At 40.6% G+C, this 20,547-nt stretch overlaps 1 protein-coding gene across 1 annotated transcript in view; it reads left to right on the plus strand.

Annotated features, from left to right (window-relative positions):
• The window catches only part of spock2 (SPARC (osteonectin), cwcv and kazal like domains proteoglycan 2), a 38,926-nt gene that overhangs the window by 11,948 nt on the left and 6,431 nt on the right, over nucleotides 1-20,547 (plus strand). The window contains exons 2-5 of the mRNA XM_084736391.1: nucleotides 5,219-5,264; nucleotides 17,325-17,439; nucleotides 17,776-17,881; nucleotides 19,809-19,917. Coding sequence (XP_084592517.1) covers nucleotides 5,219-5,264; nucleotides 17,325-17,439; nucleotides 17,776-17,881; nucleotides 19,809-19,917 — 376 coding nt within the window. The remainder of the gene's footprint in view (nucleotides 1-5,218; nucleotides 5,265-17,324; nucleotides 17,440-17,775; nucleotides 17,882-19,808; nucleotides 19,918-20,547) is intronic.

A 20,547-nucleotide genomic window follows, 5' to 3' on the forward strand; every position in this document is an offset into this window, starting at 1 on the left:
TAGCCTGCACGTCTCCTCTCTTAGATGAACATCCAAGTGTTGAGAAAACACACTTCTGAGACTGTCGTCCCAAAAAATTGTCAATGTCAGTCAGGCACAGAGTATCTAAACTGAAGAATTAACTGATTATGCTGGAACACAGCTGGAAAAAAATGTTAACAGCCTTAAGTGAATACAGCCATTCATTTACAGCAAACATTTGCTTTATGAGTGCGAATGTCACCAATGATTTGTTGATATATGCACAGCCTCTGAGAAGTGCCACGCCAGAGCAGAGCGCCATTACGTAGGACTGTTCACTGTGTTTACCTTCTTTAACTCACCTGAAAGCAACATCAGGCTGCTGCATTATAACCATACAGACAGGAGATGGGCTCATCTTTTTATACAACTTTCTTTTTATCCTTAGCATTGGTCCAATGTAATCATCACCAAATCAATTTCTTAACTCTTTTTTCCTGTAATTCTTATACATCTTATTTTCTGATGGAAAAACTGTTTTTGGATGCAGATTGGATGCTGAATTCAAAATGATTTTCTCAAAAAATGCACTGTGAATTACAAGGTTTTACAGAATAGTGTAATACAGCAGACTTACTTCATAAAGTTATTATTATTATCTCTAGTATACAAGGTTATGAACTAAAGTGGTGGGTCAGAGGCATGAAACTCCCCAGACTGGCAGTCCTGGTATTAGTTGTATCAGCCCCAAAACAACTATGTTTACGTTCAATTGACAAAGCCCTCTGGAGGCCGTAGTAATTATGACTCTTGTCCACTGGGAGCAAAAGAGTAAGTAGTGGGTTGTTGTTAAGGCCACGAAGTCCACAGAGGGAGGAGGTTGAGGTGGATCAACAAAACCTCAGAGTTTAACGCAGTTTCCTGTTTACTATCGACAGTCAGTGTGTTGGTTTCTTTTAAGCATGAACATGATCATTCCATAACCTTAAAGCATGTGCAAAGAAAATTTGGAGATTTGTTTCTGAACACTTTATGTCAGAAAACAGCTGCTGAAAATATGTGCAAAGGCTGTGAACTAAAGCAGTGAATTGTGCGTTCGGGATGCAGCAAGTAGGCTAACCACTGCCACTTCCTAATGAGATTGAGAAGGTCACTGTCCTCTGGCTTCAGTAGCTCAAACGTGAAGCTGCTGGAACAAGCATCGGTTTTTAGGTCGTAGTGGTTTTTGATGCTTGAGGAAGCTGATGCGCCCCTAGCATTTCAGAGCAGAGAAAACTTCTTTATCATGATTTTGAGACTTAATTTTTGCCATTTTTAAATAATTCAAATTTGGCTTGGTGGTTAAAAATACATTTGTCTGTGTTGTGACAGAGTCAGAGCACATATTTATTATTGCTTTACGCAGACTTTAACCAAGTGGTTATTATTGTAACAAAGAGACAAGGGTCCCACAAATGTTTTCTTAACCTATCAGTTATTTTAACCCAAACCATGATCTTTCCCTCACTTTAATCAGCCCTGTTTCGATCAAACCTGGACCACTGTTTTATTTTTCATCATAAAACGCAGAACATTGGAACTAGCTTACATTTACAGACTGGGGGACCTCCCTTGATGCTTGACTTTACTTTGCAGCAGCTGTGAGGCTTTTTCACCTCGCTCATAAAAAGATTCTGGCCACGGAAACACTGTCACACATGAAAACCAGAGATTGGGACCCGTGAGGGCTGAAATTGTCTGAATTTTAAGACCCCAAGTGCTTTTTTTTAATGCAGAGTGCTGTGCTTCCTGGGTTTGATGTATCCGCTGAAGGCAGATATTAACATTAATTGTGAGAAAAGGTCAAGTATAGCCCGTCATCCTGTGGACGAGGCTGCATGAATCTCCACATGAGAGTGTTATTACTGTGCCCTTTGTTACCGAAGAGGCAGTGGCGCACTGCGCTGTCACTGTGAACAAACCCCCCAGGATAACCACAGTGAACACAGAGTGCATCTGACAGCTGACATTACCTAGAAACACCTGTCAGTCACACACATGATCACAACCAGTTTTCTGTTTGGTCTTCCTTTTCAATCCACCCGACAATTTCTGTCGTCCGTTTTTCAGTGACACTGTGCAGTTCCTCGTGAGCTGAGCCCAATTTTTTCAGTGGACATGCTCATCGGGTCATGATCCTGCCCCCACAGATATGAGGGATTGTGATCTGTCAATCAGTATTGTGCAGCTTGGCAGCAGGGTGAACAGTCTGCCATGTTTGATGCAGAGGGTAAGCCTCCCTGCTCTGTTTAACAAGAGGAGATCTTTCTGATGTTATCAGGTATAGATCACAGAGCTCCTGGATACAGCTGAGTGTTTTCACCTCTCAGCTTGCTTCCTCTAATCACTTCTGTGTAAAAAAAAAAAAAAAAAACGTCAGTCTTTCTTCAGAATTTTGGTCTGTGAGTCATATTCTTCAAGTGATATAACTCCTCTGCTCTGTGCCAAACTTGTCACCGCGCTCTGCGTCTCATGCTCACTTTCATTGTGCGCTCAGGAGAATTTATTTTCCCCCGAATACATTTTCTGCTGCCTCTCTTTTATGAAATCATTGATTTCCAGTCCTGTCAGCACAGCAGGACACTTCCCTCATCGGCCCTGGCAGAAGCACAAATACAGACAGGCTGCTAAATAATGCAGGAGCTGGGGCATCAATGAAGGAGACAGGGCAGGCGTCAGATTAACGGCCAGGTCGTAAACTCTTTGAGGTCTTACCCTGCTAATGCGTGACTCCATCAAGCTCAACAAGGTTAAACAACATAACCGGTGATCATTCATGAGTGTTTGAGGTAGAATCCAGACACGAGCCGGTTTACTGGAAGTGATTTTTCTGTCGTTGAGCAGGGGAAATGAGCTCGGCAGCGCTGCAGCGAGCAGAGGATGAGCAGAGCAGCGGTGTGGTAGATTTCGATGCTCGAACGTAGTCCCTGCCAGTGATGAAAATATTTACCTCTGTGAAATAAAACTGTGAGGGTCAGGGAAGAAGGTCCCAGCTTTCATGAGGGCTGCTTATTTCACGTGTTGTGTCAGGATTTATCACCTTCCGGGGAGCTGTTTGGCACACGCTTCCAGTACAGTAAATGTTTACGGTGATGAGTAGTCATCGCTAGGGAGGGAGGAAGGGAGGTCGATTGTAAATATCTTGAAATTACTCATGTTTATTGTTTCAGAGCCAGCAATATGATCAGAAAGCTTTGCATCTACACTGTCTCCTATGGGACTGAAAGAAAAAACAATCATAAATGTGTCTAATGCTCGTACACTGTTGGGAATTCTGGGGTCCACACAAAGTTTTTCTTCACTTTTACTGTATTTGTTTAATATTAAAGGACCAGATTATATATATTCTTTTACTCGATTCATACTATGATTGATGGGACGGTACACAAACATGTTATTTTTTGTCAGAGTTAGAACAGTTTTGGTTATTTTACAGGAGAGATTTGTGTTTTTATGCTTTTTAAATTGCTTTTCTCCCTTATTCCCACGCACCAACCTGAGTTTAGAAACACCTGAATCAAAATGTCGTGACAGTTGTGATACTGTTTCTGATGCCATGTCTGTTGTTACTCATGCACAACCGATTTGCAACAGACAATACCTTTTTAGGGGTCGCAGTCTGAAAAATACAACATAAGTAGATATTTTGTTATTTAAAGGACTCTGCAAGTTGCAAAAATGTTAATACTGAACCTGTCAGTGAAATGTTCATGGATAATGTTTTTCATTTGTGAAATACATTGTAATACATTACATCTTGCAATGCACTTTCCAATTGCAGAGACAACAGCATTATTCAAAAGTTGAGACATGAGATTTCTGGGCATATACTGCATTTTGAGCCCGTTTCAGCTTCGCCTGGCATCGTTTGCCTTGCAGTGTGCAGAGTGGAGCGAGGACTGATCAGAGTCACAACAGAGCATCCGAAATTGCCATGTTAACACGACTCGTCATGTGGACAGTTAAAACAAAGATAGCTTACCTCCAATTCTCTCTGCAAAATGGACAAGCCATACTGTCCAGGTCTTCCTAGCCACCTAAAGTCCATATACAGCATTGTCTTTTCTTTTTTCTATTTTTTCAGCAGACAGGGTGGCACTGATGATAATCATGTTAGCATTATTGCTAGCAAACAAACAACAGCTTTCAAACTAATCTTTATTGACAGTTGTCAGTAGGCAGATTCCACAGGGGCCGACGCACCTGGACTGAATCAGACTGAATGGTGCAAGCGCATCAATCAGGAGCTTTGACTTTACATCACAGACGATTTATTTGTACAGTTGGAGATGTAATGTAATTTGAAAACAGTTTAGCAATATACAAACATAATTTCTAATAGTGATATTTTTTTGTGTTTCTGATGTTGCTAGGTTACTGTCATTGAAATCTGATCAAACACAAAGTCCTGATGGAGCACCTAATCTGAGTTTTTTTAGTTTTAAAGTCTTAATAAGGATGTTACTTTACTTTCACTTTCACTTTTATTGCTCATTCAGTCATGAATGTTTAATGTTATAATGAGACTTTTCAGAGGCTTTAGAATGAACATGGGCTTTACAGTGTCTTTGAGTGCAGCTTAATACCCTGTATCTAAAATTACACTTTTCTTCACTAACATTGGCTCTTTTCTCTCCTTTTTGCTGTCATTTCACCAGGAGGTAGAGGTCAGTTCTCTTCACTTTTTTTCCACCACGCTCCTCCGGCTGCCTTTGTGCCATGTCTTTTTCATTCATGACTCATTCTCTTGTCTTTTTGTGTGTCTTATCGCTGCTTCTCAATCCATCTACTCTCTGTTCTTTTTTTTCCAAATCTCCTTCAACTTGTGCATTTTAATTAGAACAATTAATGTTCTAATTAAGTGGGGAAAAAGGCAGACCACTTAAAAGGCTCACCCCTGACACCACACATATGTCTCACATATAGGTGTCAGACGTAGATTTGTCAGGCTCATTTCCATACAGATGTACAGACACAGTACATACCCATCTGTCTCTGGTGTTTATCACTTGGTTAATTATCATGCTGCAAGACTAACGTACACATTACAATCAGTGTGCAATGATAATGTAAACTACTTGACTTCACCATGAACATGACGGAGTGTTAATATGTTATGCTATCAGCAACCCTGTGCACTCAGGCCTGCAGTGTGAATTACTCCTCTTTCTCTGCAGCTGCTAAGAAATGATTTGTTGTTTTCTTCATGTTTCTGCAGGATGATTATGTTCGTACCTGGGATGAAAATCAAGGTTCTAATGACAGTAAGTCTCACACACCGTCTCATCTCACTCTCACTCATGATGCATAAATTATATTTTGAAAAATAAATGATCATGTACAGAAAAGTTTTATTTGAGCAAACAAAAACTATTCTGGACTCAATAAAATTTTATTTCAGTTTCTTAATCTAGTTTCAGCACAAAACAATTTGCTGAAATTATATTATTCTTTCTTTCTGCTTTCTCCATACAAAATACTATATTGGCACCAGTTTAGGACAATCTGAATATAAAATGATAATGATTATTAAGAAAAAATGCCTGTTTTTAGACTTTTTCCTGGTCCATAGTGTCTCAAGTTTTCCTGAGACACTGTTAGTCTGTGATACTTTTTCTCTCATGAAGGTCAAAGATGAAGCGCTTCCATTAAATGATCATGTAAACCCACAGTTTTGAAGCTTGTTTGAGTACATTTTAAGTGTCGTTGCTTCTCATTCTGTTTACATCAGTCACTCACAAACTCTCCTGTCGGGTGCTGTTCAGACTTTCTGAGTGCAGCCTCAGAAAATTCTGTTATGTCGCTGATTCTTGGCTGCCTGACAGATAATTCCAAGGTCGGTCAGTTTTTACAGTAAAGACTCTTTGCACTCACTGATCAGGGCAGACATTGAAGGACAGTGTGTAGGATTTAGAGTCAAGCTTCCCACGGACCAAACTAAAGGCAGTTAGAGGTTAGCTAACTTAAACCTATCTTTCCATCGGGAAAGTCCATGAACATCCTCGGTACTGTATTCCCTGTCAATCTCGGAGCCTGCTGAGCCCACGACTGCAGTTACTGTTGGCTACTTTAGGAACAAGTATGCTTAAGTCATCTGTCCATCAGGAAAGCTCTGTACTTATATCACATGGAGTTGGAGCTGAGCAGTCAGAGGAGATCAGAGGGAAAACAGAAAATATTTTCTCTATAAAATATGATCCAGTTTCACCTAAATTTATAATAAACTTAGAAAGTTTTGGTTTTGTACAGTGAGGCCCATTCCCCAGAATAACTCTACAGGAGTGGATGTATTCTCCTTCGCTCTGCTGCACCATGAGCATGAACAGATTTTATTGGCAGCAAATTTAGGGTATGTCCCGATTGCAGGATGAGTCATCAACAGTTTCAAGTCGTTTAATATCATCAAAATACCTGAGAATATTTACAAAATGACTATTTTGCTGCTGGTGGGACAAATACCATCATGTAGGTGACATTAAACACAACACGTGTGATAACACTGATTTAGAAGTCATGGGAACTTTAAGAAACTCTTTAGCTTAATAACGTAAGGGCTACAAATAACCCATAATGCAACACTTTCTCATTTCTCTCTCAGTTGTTAATACATGTTGTCATGAACAAATGTTGTCTGTTATCCTGTAAAATATGTTTAAGGGATCCTGAAAATAATGTTTATATTCACATATCTCAGTCCGAGATCAAAATAAAATCGGATTAAACCCAAGCTCCATGGTAAGCAAGATGAGACAAAATGGCATGAAGGTGATAAATTATGCTCACCTGCAAATTATTCATTTGAGAGTACAAGTTATTAAACTATGCGCAATAATCTGTTTTCTCCATGAAATCTCTTGCAGTTATGTGACTGCAAAAGAAAAGAAAAAAAACAGTTTTTCTGTGCTCAGAATCTTAGATCATTTGCTCAGGATTGAGGCACAAACATGAGTCCATACATGTAGGCCAAGTAAGGGGGAAAAAGTTGGTATAAGTGCCTTGGATGCATGCTGATGCAGTGAAAGCAAAACTCCATTATTTATTGAAAGTGAAAGTCATTAGCCTGTACTCTAGCATGGAGACATAATCTGTGGCCTGTGTTTGAACTGTGATGCTTCCTGGACTGTCTATGGTTCATCGTATTCGACAGCGCGCCATATGTTTTCTGTTTGTATTCGGGGGTCAGACGCTCGCTGTCCACACTTGTAGTGGTTCCTCAGCGAAAAAGGTCGAAAGATGTTAGCGCTCAGTTTTATCTGCCTGAGTGGATGTGATGTGCCTCTCCCAGGAGACGCTAAACACTGGCGAGACTTCAACCCGTCACCACTTTGTTCTGCTTCCTCCTTTTTCTCTCCCTCTGCCGCACTCGAGCAGAGCAGGAGACGTGTTGAGAGACTGTCTGAGGTCTCCTCCTCGACTCCTGCTGCGACTCCAGCCTTAATTGAGCCCCTGGAAAATGAAGTCATGACAGAGTCGTCCTCAACCATTGTCACTTGATTTGCAGCTCAAATGAAGTCGACTGAATGGCAGAGTCCATTAGCGCAATTTCCAAGGGCTTAATGAAGGACTAATTATGGTTTCCAATGAAAGGCCAGAGAGAGACTTAAAAGCAAAGGAAGAGAGTGAGACAAGGGTGAGAGCTAATATGGCTTGATTTAGTGTAAAGCGACTGACACCAACATTATTCCTGCCAACTCTAAGGCAGTTTGGTGATGAGGAAATTGTGGAGTCGTGGGAGGTGGCAAGTTGACTTGTGAAGGAGATTATGATAGGATGAAAGTGAAAAAGGGAAAAGTGAAAGGATGTCTTTGTTCATCTGTGAAGAGGAAGCTGTTTGTTCACTAGGATGAAAACAAAGAGGAGGTCATTAGTCTAAAAAAATCACACGCACAAAAACATGATACACCGACACTAATGAGCTGTGCAGTGCTTTAATGTGTCACACGTCTGTCTGCAGGCCTTCATTTATACTTTTAAATTTAAAATAAACCAGCCTCTTGAGAACAAACACCTGAAACTGTCATTTTCATTTAGAACTATTAACCTCAATGTAATCACTCTGTCAACACCTGGTAACCTGAGAAAGTGCATTTAAAACTGTTCATTTGCTATAAGGTGAAAACCTTGTAGCTCATAGCTGTCAAATATCAAATCGGAGACTTAAGGAAATGTCCTGCTCTTTAAACTAACAATTAGGATTGCAAATTTTGCGCTTTTTCCTTAACCAATAGTTGAAAATGCTGACAGCCTATTTATCGAGTAAAAACTGTATAATTTATGATCAGTAATTCCAAAAAAGACCTTCAGCAAACCCACAACAAAACCTTGTTTGTGATTTGAGAGCTACCAATCACATCAGCACCACTAATCAAGCAGCTGGTAAAGCAGTGATGCAGCGTGTAGATCTGGGGCTTTTGTTCAGGATGAAATGGAAGAAGTGATTGTGTGACGGGCTGTGACTGAATGTGTGAAGCGACACACAGTCACTGTCTTGTTCAGACGACGGAGTCTCTGTGTACTGTGGTGCATAGTTTTGCCTTTCAGTGTGGTGTCCTGGTCCCTTGGCTATTTCATTGTGTTTTTGCAAAATACAATGATTTTAATAACAATTTTACGATATTGATGCAAAACTGATATGGCTGACTTTCTCGCTCCTCGTACTTTTTTCTGTCATTCTTACCATGCCCATTAGAAGTTGCACTTAACAATAAACGGACACATCAGTCAGAGTAAGCTGCTTGTACAGTCGACCAACACACGTTTTTCTGGATCTACGCCAGGTTTTGCTCTTGAATTCTTGCCAGATTGGTTATTGTTTGACATTCAGTGCAAGGGGGCCACGTTGGTAGATTAATTATCTGAATGGTCAATCATCTGGCTCTTGGAGAAGTGGATGGATACCCGTTGTGTCTGAAATTTCAGTCAGCTGTCTTTTAGTTTGAGCACTTCCACGCTCTGATTTCCCACAGGGCTGCTGTCAAAAAACTTGTTATAAATTGTTGTGAGATTGTTTTAATATTACCGGAGTGGTGTTTTACATGTTGTGGCTAAAAGTTTTGACTGAGCCTGCTGTGAAATAAAACTGAACTTCGCTGGAGAACAGACAGACCATATGTCTGCATCTTCCAGCCATCTGTAGCACCATATTTTTCTTACTTTCCATTAATAGCAGAATAGACCTTTTTCACAGCAGCCATTTTGACATGAAATAGTGGTGTAAACACAGGTGTTACCAGTCATACTAATTAAGATCCTGTTTCATTCAGGTCAAACAAAGTCAGAGTGCTGTTGTTGTGCATGTTGGCTCACTGGAAATGCTCTGTTACACTAAATGCAATGGACCCTTAATTAGTATCATTGTTAAAAACTGGTGTTTACCCTGCTATTTCGTACCAATATGGCTGCTGTGTCTGTTGCACAGAGTAATGCTGCACAGTATGGTAAAAAAAAAAAAAAAAGTGATTATTTTGACAGTACTGCAATTGCAATATCATTCATAATCAGTGGGAATAACATTTTTGCCTCACAATTTTCATTTTCATTGAAAAAAAACAATTAAAGTCATGATAATGTTTGTTGTTGTCTATTAGCAAACAATCATCATTTCCTACATCTAGAGAACAAGATTTGTTGGCCAGGGCACTACAGCGCTTCATCATAATTCTCTTTTGTCAAACATTTTTCTTTCATCAAAAAATTGCAGCCTCTGTTATTTAGATATTGCACTTGGCCATATTGCGATTTTGATAATATTTCAATTACTTATGCAGTCCAAGTTAAGCATCTGCATTCATTATGTTTCTTCAAGCACTTATTCTGGTTTTTACTTAACACGAAAAACTTTGGAATAACAGATTTTGACCCATCTGGCTGTTTGACTTGTTTTATCTAATTAACATTCATAATGCTTTTAAATCACCAGCTCAGTATCCTACCAATTACTAGCCGAACATTGCCAGATTCATTTGCAAATTTGAATTACCAGAGCATATCAAAACATGGCATATTTTGTCTGGTCCCTAGGCTAACCAGTTACATCAATTTGAGATAATTATTGACTTGCATCCATTGCCTCTGTGCTTGTCCTATCAAAGACCTGCAATTTGTCTTAATTAACCTCACCTTTTCTGATTTGTTTTTGATACACAACTCTGACCTAACCTGATGTCTCAGATTTGTTAGACAAAGTCATGTGAGAAGTAATTTTTTAAAACTGTTTGGAAAAGGGCAGGCACTTTCAAAACTACATGGCTAAAAAACATGACGTGAAGCAGACTCAACTTTTTAAGTAACTCACACGTAAACACAAAACTTTTTGAAAGTTGTGTTTATGTTCTCCCATCTATCTCTGTATAGTTAAAACAAGAGGTGTAGTGTCGAGCCAGTCAGTACGTGTCATGTACGTCTGTTTGTACTTGATCACGGGTTAGTTAATGATGTTACTGAGTGAATGACATGTGTGCCGATAGATTGAAGTGAATTGGAAAAGAGTCTCGTGATGGAGCAATTAAAGTTTTTGTGAAAAAATATAGCCCTATCATAAACTCTATCTACTTCTTTCAGCTCATAGTAAAAATTCACGTAATAAACACAAACAAAATCAAAACAGAGACAACGTCTCTGCTCAGCTTTTTTCTGGCAAGATGGATTCTTGTGTGATTGTGCACACAAGAAGCAAACCCTACCCATGCCTTAACTATATTTTATTTGCCGTAACCACGTTTCCCTAATCTTGACATTACTATTGTTGCCATTCACAAATATCGCAGAATGTAAAAAACTGTGCCACTCAGTGATATCCTGGGTGTTGCAGACTTCCAATACTGACGTTCTAGTGTGACAGTGAGTTGAAATAATACGGCAACATTAGTCATTCTAGCTGCCATAGATCACCTTCACAAGTGGCATCTCTGTAATGTAGATGTTCAACTGTGTATGCTCAGCTTTTATGAAACTTTAGCAAAGCTTTATACGCTCGCCTTAGGTTTTAAGATGAATCGTAGCTCACTACTTTCATTTCACACAGCATAAAGCCCTTCATCTATGTTTCCCTTTCTCTCGTTTTGACATGAGTTTGCTATCTCCCTCCATTGATCTGCCTTCCTTTATGAGTGGCCCTAATGAAGTGAAGGAGCAAAAAAGGGGAGATTTTTCCCTCTGAGACATCACTAAATCAGTGTGATGTCTCAACTCGCAAGCTCGGATGAGCCTGTAGGCCTCATTTCTCAGCCAGGCAGCGCAGACCGCTACATCGCCGCACAGGGGAAGACGGAGCATTTGAACTATCAACACTCCTCTAACACACAGGCAGTCAATGCCAATGACAGACTGAGATGGAAATTTGCATTCAGGCACCACACTCCACTTCAGCCGGCGCTGTGCTGAGTGAGCGAGAGGTCAGGGTAATTTGCAGTCAATTTTTGCGGTCAATTCATCAATCAGGCAACTGATTGAATCACCTCACTCTTAAGACAGTAAACACTGCAGGAGGACGGTTGTAATTTGGACTTGTAAGAGCAAACAAGTGTGTGTGCACACACCAACACTGAAGTGTTTGTGTACAGCACTCATAGCAGACCTGATTTTTTTTATATATACACGAGTGTACCTTGTTTTTTCCGGAGCTAATCTCAGTCACAGAGGACAGGTAAATGATGAACGGACATTTTCTGGAAATCATATCAATTGTTTCAAATCAATGACACTGAGGAGATAAAACTCACAGAGTCCGCACTCCACACAGTCTACAGTTTGATACCTGTTGATGCTGTTAGATACTGGTATATGGGTAGCTCATACATACATACAGGCACCTAGTTATAGTTAAAAGTGGCAGTGCAGTTAATATAGAATATAATTAGTTTAGTATGTCACGGAAAATGTCATTTAAATAACATCCAAAAATGTTATTTCCTGCAATAAACTAAAAAAATACTCTGCAGTGAGTGGCAGATAAATGCTCAACAAGCGCAACCATTTACTGCATACTGCAGATAGAAACTCAGATCAATTAGCTAATAATTTGCTTGATCGGCACCTGTCAGCAATTAATACACACATTATTAAATCATTAATCAAACCAATAACTAACAGCAGTCAACACCAGTTGTTACCTTGTGTTTCTGACAACATGTTAAAAAATAAACATGACTTTGATTTCAATTAAAGCTCCCTGCTCTCCCTTTTTTTTGTTTTTTTTTTTTGTTACACAATTATTGAAGCAACATGGTTTGCTGCTTCCTGTTTGGTGCTAGAGAGAGTACACTTACCTTTAGATAAGAGTCAACGCGTTTGATGTTATCGAAACATCACAATGAGAAAAGACTGACATAAAGTTTCCAAGTCAAAATCAATATTTATGTTTTATATCACACCATACATCACCTCAACACCAACAGCCTCTGTGACCAGTGCAGAGATTGTTTATGGAGATTTCTGATGACATAACTTTTTCCTAAAGTTATGTAACCGCTCACTGTGTTAGCTCTGTTAGCCGTGACTCAGCCTGGTGCTGGGAGCCAAAACCAAGAAGAAAAACACCTTGGTCCTGTAGCCTGCTGTCTAACTGGCTCCACTGGTCTCAGAAGTTGTTTTGGTGCCAGTCCGGCCTTGTTACCTTGGGGCTTTCAGACCATGAAGAGTCAGCCAATAGGGCCGCTCTCCATCCTAGCATGACATCCATGAATTGCTTTAGCTGCATGGTAGGCGGGGAGAGTAACACACAGTGCCATTGGCTACTGTAAACGCCAAGCAATGTCTGCACTCAGCTAGCTGTTTCAGGGGAACTTCAAAACAGCTCAGCGTGACATTCATGACCACCTTACAGATGAATAGCAGAGCTTTTGTTTTTGTTTGTTTTTTTAATTTTTTTTCCATGTAGCTCAAATGTTTGAAGTTAGCAAAATTGTATGATCAAAAAGTGGGGACAAGCTTTACTGTTTACTCCACAACCTCTTAGTAGTGAGTTTGAAGCTGCTCCGTTTGCTCCGTTGCTCAGGCACCTAAGCACCCATACAGAATACAGTATAGTCAAACGCCTTGTTAAAGTCCTCCGCTGGATGTCTGCTCACCGGCTCAAAATTCAATATCAGAATGACTGAGCAACTCTTTCACTTTTTGTTGAAAAAACCCTGCCCTCTGTCAGACCTCTCCACTGCTATTAACACGTTTTTACGTCACAACATCCACCGAATCAGACTCTCGCCTCACCGGGGAGTCTGCCAGACTCTTTGTACAAGCTGTACACATCTTGTGTCTGGACACGCTACAACTCTCATCCTCCAAAAACAGCCACTACACTCCTGCAGGGACTTCTCCTGCCCTTCTCACCTTCACACTCCACAAATTTGTCCAGTGTCACCCCTTCCCACTCTCCTTCCTCACGCCACCTGAGGCTGCCTCTATCAAATTTAAAACCCCATGTACAAGGTTGAGAGAGGTTCAGCATGTTTCCAGAGGGGAGTCCACCCCCCTCCCATGTATTTAAAAATAATCTTTTTAAGACATGCCTCACATCATCCTCCTCTTGTGACTGAATCTGATTCAGTCAATCTGATTCTCGAATAACACTCCAAAATAAATCCTTCACATTTTTATCAAATTGTACTTGATTTGCTGTATCACCATCATTATTCATAAAGTCCCTGTCACTACAGGAAACAACAACTCCGAGCTAGTGATCTACATGCCGGACACGATGAGTTACCCTTACCTGGTCGCTAACAGTGTTAACATAAACATGCTATCAGCTGTTGTTGTATCTTTTCTTTTGTGTAGAGGTAGCCATTTTAGTGCAAGGGTTTTACCAAAACAAGTTCCCCAGAGACGATTGTGAATGATTTAAAGAAATGCAAACAAGTTCGAACTTTTTTTTACATTATAGCAGAATGATAATGTGTGGAGCCAGACCTTTCTCAAGCATGGACACAGCACTGTGGAGATGGTCTGGTATGTGAGACAAATAAACCTCCAGCTGAATGCTAGCATTGCTCTGTGTCTGCTGGACGTGTAAACAAGCAGCTTTCACCATCACTTGTAACAATACATCAGTTTTGTGTTTTCAGCTTGTTACACTGCCTGCAAGTAGCCGAGAAAATCAATAACTGCAGGTTTAAGTTTAGACCTTTATTCTCCTTTTCTTGGCTTGCTGGTTATTTTTTGTCACTGTGGGAATTCAAGCCTACTTCTGCCTTAACTGGACTAACAGTTATAGCCATTCAAGAGGCATGTCTGGCTTCACTGTTACCTAGAAAACAAGATTGCACTGATGACATTAGAGGCTGAGTGGGTAAATAGATGATAAGAGGGCTGATGATGAGGATGTGGACTGAGCTGTGCGTCCGTTATCCTCAATCTGCAGGGATAAACCTCATGCAAATCTGGATTGGATTAGACTGAAGCACGGGGAGCCTAATTAGGAGGGGTTTACTCCTGCTGGCATTAGTTTAATACTGAAGGAGAAAATTTCGAAAAGTAAAAATGGAACGAGGTGGATGCATTGAGGGTTGAACAGAGAAAGACTGGATGTGATGAGGAAACTAACAAACATGCAGGCAGAGCGGGAATGAGAATAAACGGTGAAGATGTCCGATCTGGGGAGAAGACAAAGGAATGTTAAAAGATGGCGGAAAAGGTAGATTGATAGACATGATTGCACGACGGGGGTTTCAGAAACGGAGCAGGAGAGAGTTCTCAGAAACACCAGATTGAGCTGCAAATCACAGTCAACCCAGAAATGATTCCCGGACCATGGAGAGAGCCTGTTGCTATGGAAACGTCATCATCGCAGGCACTGCTTTAATCCGTGGAAGCCTGTTAAGTTAACATGAGGCTCAGGCAGCCACCTTATGCTTCTGTACTCACAACACAAAGCTGTGCCAGCATTGTAGCCGCTCGCTCCCGACAAGATTTATTTACAAATGTTTTGCTATTAGACGGCAGGATTATCTGCTCTCTGTGTGCTGCTTCTTTTAATTTCTTTTGTGTTGGTTAAAGGAGAAAACCGTAATATATTTACTGTGATACATCATAAAATGACTGTGACATGTTGTCGGAGAATAAGGAAATGCGCTAAATTTAAATGCTCGCTACCGCCGCAGTGGCCTCCTTGAAATTTGTATTCCAGCTAGATATTGTGAATTTTTTTTGCCAGCTTCACATGAATTAGAGTTCAAATTAACGCAAAATGTTTGCCGAATGAGTAAGTGTCAGTCTGTGAGTCGTAACAAATCATTAATAATTTTGTGGAAGGAGCAGATGTTTGTAATGGTTAAATTGAGCAATATTTTAATTGAATCTTTATTGGCAAGTCACAGTGCTGTGCATGTCTTGTACTCCTGCAGTGTTCCTGCAGCCAGCTTGAGCATCCTCAAGTCTAGGGTCTGAGTCTTCAACCATAGAGTGTATATTAAAAATTATTTCAATCTATTTAATATACAGTCTATGACGCCAACTCATTATTTGGGCTGCAGAACTCATTTCTGGGTGCACAATTTTACATTTTGCTCCTTTGAATCTTCCTTGGGTAGACTGCAGAATACATAGTTTTGCATAGTTGCTTCCTCTGTATCCCCATTAATACCTTAATCTCCATGTCCTCCTTTGCATCAAAAGGTTTTGTAAGGGTTGCTGAAACTTGACTTTGCTGATGCGAAATATGTAGCAAGTGAAATGCCAAACCTGCAAGGGACAAAAAAGGTAGACAAGTGGAAATATTTGAGAAAGAATAAGACTAAAAACTGGGAGATGTGTGTGATACTACACAATCAATGCCAGCTGGGAAACGGGGCAACCAGAGAATAAGGCTCCACTGTTGACAGTCTAAATGGATGAGGAGTCTGCATCTGGGCATTAATGCCTCGGAGGCTCACTGTCTCTCAGTCAGAGCAGTCAGTCAGTCAGTTATACAACCGGCTCAGCCATGACAGGGGGGTGTATTGTTTTGGATTTGCTTCTCAAATCAGATATCTGTCGGTTCGCTTCAATAATCCTGTGATGTAGGCAGCATTAATGTATTCAGCCACAGCAGAGGACAAGAGAGGAGATCCTAAGCCTGTGTGCTAAATTATAATAGTGCCATAAAACAGGATACAGTGAGAGCAGGGGGGTTGAGTACAAGCACCTCTTTGAATAGTCTGTGAATAAGCTGTATTCCACTGCTGTACTGTACTGATGGATAGTGTAGGTGAATAAAGGCTGGGGGATATGAAGAGAATAGAGTGTGACATCCAGGTCGGGCTCCAGGCAGCCTGCTAGGAATAGACAGCTGTGACATATGAGTGTGTGTGGGGTGCTGACACACAGTCCAGCATTAGGTGCAAGCAGAGAGCGTGATGGATGGAGCAGAGAGAGGTAGCCATGCAGGCTTCAGCCTACATCGCCGAAAGTATTCGTCTTAGCAGGTGACCTAAAGTGTAATATTAAAAATGTATCCAGGGAGAGCAGGTACAAAAGCATAGGGGGGGTGGTTGCTTGTAACAGAGGCGTGAGGAACGTGGTACACAAAGACCACACAAAGTACATCCTGTCAGTGTGTCCACAGCTGAAAATCAGCCAACGTTTTGCCAGAGTTACAGTAGAAAAACTGTTTTTTTTTATTAGTAAACTGTTTTTAAAGTTATGTTTCCATGTTGAAGCATGCTAGCATGATAAGAAGTGATAACTTTAATGTTGTAGTTTGGCCCATGTCCTAGCTACTAAAATGAAGGGGGCAGGATTTATGACCTATGCTGCAGCCAGTCACTAGGGGTCGATTGAGATTTTTTGGCTTCACTGTTGTGGAACTTTGATGTTGTCTGTTTCTATATGTCAGTGGTCCCAACAGAGAAAAGTAACAATACGCAATTTCATTTTTTTGTCTTATTGTGTCATTCATCCAGAATTTTAAAAACTGGCTGTTATGGGTAGAGGACACGTCAATGTTTTTCACCTTGAAGTATTAATACTCTAAATCAACGTATCTCTGTGCAGAGAGGGAAATACAAAAAAGTCAGACTTTCATCCTGGCTCACCCTGCATTATCCCATAGATTGTAGCTGCATGAGAAACAAACTCATCTGCTTCATCCTGTCAAAATGTCTTTTTATTTTCATGTTTAGACAAAATGCCTCAAGATTTGTTACAGAGCAAGCCCACCGTTTCTGCACTGCTCTAATAATTTAGACTGACTCTCAGGTTACGCTGAGCAAATAGAGCGGAGAGATTTGGGATTTGAGACTGCAAGTGAAAAGCAGAATGATGGGCAGAAACACATAGAAAAAAACAGTTTTTTAAAGAGTGAGGTAGCGAGGATTGCTACAGTATACATCTCATTTTCTGTTTCTCCCCAGATGTAGACACCACCAAGGACCCCTGTCAAAAGGTTAAGTGTAGCCGACACAAGGTGTGTATCGCCCAGGGCTACCAGAGAGCTGTGTGCGTCAACCGCAAAAAACTTGAACACAGGTGAGTGTGTGTGTTTGTGTGCAGCCCCTGGGCAAGAACAGACTAATTCCCAAAACACACAGACACATAGTCAAAAATCTCTCCACAAACAAGTGTACAGTTAGTGGTTTGTGTTGGTCTGGAATGAGTGGTAATAATAAAGCTTGTTTGTGCACCAGTGCAGTGCGACAGCCTGCTGTGTAATGATAAGCTAATACATTCAGACAACATGGCGGAGGGCTGTTGGCTTCATGTCCAGGTTGTTGCCGCTGTGTCTGTACTCTGAATTAGCTCAGAGGTTGCTGTCTCAGCTGGACTTTGTGAGGCTGAAGTGTTTGTGCGTCCGCTGTCCTGCAGACTGAAGCAGCCTGCTCTCAGGTCTCCTGATGGAAACTGTCAGCCCTGTCCCATCTCCTCCACGGGGCCCGTGTGTGGATCAGACGGACACAACTACGCCTCAAAGGTACGCCGAAGCAAATACATAACCAGCTGGATGAAAGTTTTGTTTTGAACATTTGAAGAGATTGTCTGAGCATATAGCATATTTCATTGCATTGCACAGTGTCATTATTTTCATTTTGATTTTGGATACATTTGCAGTATTGTGATATACACTCAGTTGCCAATTTATTAGGAACACATGCAGCCTAATGCAACAGCCCTGCAGATCTTACCCTCATGAAGACTATGATATTTAATCTTTGTTGAGACTGTTTTAGAGAGATGCTTCAACTTGATTCATCTTAATGACAGCTAATTGTGGGGGCTGCGGTTTGTGGTGTTGCTGAATTATGTTGAATCACACTGAGAAGAGTGATTATGTCCAACCCATTTATATCAGTGAGTGTAGAGTAAACGCCCTCATCCTCCCAAATTACCACACAGCTGAATCATCACCCCACTTTCAACAAGAAAATGATATCCTTCATGAAGATAGGATTAATACTGTTTGTTTTTAGGGCTGCGACAAATGCTTATTTTCGTTGACAGTTAAGCTGATGATTATTTCACGATTAATTGTTTTTAACATGTCAAAAAAATGTGAGATGTGTTCATCACAATATCCCATAACCCAAACAGACGTACTCAAATTGCTTCTTTTGTCCAACCAAGAGGGCAAAATGCGAAGACGCTTCATTTACTGCCATAAATGACAAAGAAAAGCTGTGAATCTTGACAAGGTAGAACTAGCAAAGGTCTGGCATTTTTTGCTTAAAAATAACTGAATGATCAACTAACCGACTGATCAACTATTTGTTGCAGCTCTAGTTGTATCAGACCACATTAGTTAGCTGTTTGTATGTGTGTATCTGTGTAAAAATTTTATGCAGCTCTCACAGTCAGAGAGCAGAGGAAAGAGACAGAGGCAGTGATGGTTGGTTTCTATGTTTTGATAAAGTCCCAACCTCAAAACCTGCGTGCTGTTATTGGTTGGAGGCTACACAGGCTACGCACAGCAAAATATGAGAAAACAAGAAAATGCAGGCAGAGAGCAGGGCCTCTGCTGATACAGATACAGTCACACACTGCTAGTAGGTCATAAGTGATGATTTAGAGGGATTTTTTATGAGTTTATGTTGTTTTTTAGGAAGATGATGCATAGTATACCTTTAAACACACAGAAAAATATGTTTTCTTGAGCTAGTGTAATGTAATGTGCATTTCTCTGAAAAGAAATAATGACTGGGTGTAGGTGAAGGTGGGAATAATTGGCAGTGGAAGTGTACAGCATCCCCCACAACAAAGAAGTGAAAATGATGCTCATGTTCGTGTGGATTCAGCAGCACATATGTTGTGTGCTCATAAAATACAGTATGTTGTGTTTGTAAGAATTGCTAAAATAGTCTTAACACCTATTAGTGATGTAGGTTATACTAACAGACACGTGTTAAAAAAAATATGATACAGTACATATGCATAACAATATGTGCATCAATCATGTGCTGGTACATTTATTCACAGCTTTGACTTTGTGTTATATACGTGCTAGCATAATGTACCATGCATTGTCGGGTAAATAGTGCCATACACCTTGCACATTCAGAGCTGAGCGGTGTGAAGAGCCTCTCAGGGGGAAAAACCGAGACAAAGAGCCATGATATATGGCCACAGAAGGACCAATTGGTGGCTTGTGGTGACAGAATCCCGTGTGTTTATTGATTTATGCTTTGTCTTGTGGATCACTATTCCTGACCTTGTGTGCATGTAGAGGTGGGAAAGCGCATTCAGGAGCAAGTTTCAGATTTGAATTAAGGCATACAGTCGGTCACCTCATGAATATTTGATCTGTGTTGCAGCAATAACTCATTTTACTTCACCTTTTTGTCCCCTTGTCGTTGTCGTGGGCGTGTGTGTGTGTTAATGCATGTCTGTGTGTGTTTGTATTGCAGTGCAAGCTGGAACAGCAGGCGTGTCTTACTGGGAAGGATCTTACCCTGAAGTGTTCAGGTCTGTGTCCTTGTCCAACTGCTGCCCCTATGTCCAAGGAGAATAAACATGGTAAGATCAAACACACACAGCAAATATGACAATAACCAAATATATTTTATATGATATTCACTGGTAATCACAACGCTTCCTATCTGTCTTTCTTATTCTGTATCTCTTTGTCACACACATGATAAGTGCAAACCCTAATACCAAAAAAGTTGGGATGCTGTGTAACATGCAAATAAAAACAGAATTCAGTTATTTACAACAGGTTCAAAAACCAGCATCTGTGATTGTGGGGGTGTGTTAGGGTATGTTCGTGGGTAACTGTCACTTCTGTGAAAGCCCCATTAATGATGAAAGGTACATACAGGTGTTGGAGCAACATATTCTGCCATCCAGATGATTTTTCGGGACATCACTGCTTATTTCAGGAAGACAATGCCAAGACATATTCTGCACGTTACAACAGCGTGGCTTCGTATTAAGAGTGCGGCTACTAGACTGGCCTGCTGCAGTCCAGACCCGTCTCCTACTGAAAATAGGCTGATATCAAATTCAGTATTTTTTTTTTTACAAAAAACAGTAGTTTATCAGTTTGAGCATTAAGTATCTTGTCTTTGTTCTGTATTCAGTTGAATGAAGGTTAACAGCGTCTCAACATTTTTGGAATTTGGGTTTGTACAACAATCATCATAA

Source organism: Lutjanus erythropterus, chromosome 14, assembly GCF_056507025.1.
Source record: "Lutjanus erythropterus isolate fLutEry1 chromosome 14, fLutEry1.hap2, whole genome shotgun sequence".
NCBI classification, from domain to species: Eukaryota; Metazoa; Chordata; class Actinopteri; order Lutjaniformes; family Lutjanidae; genus Lutjanus; species Lutjanus erythropterus.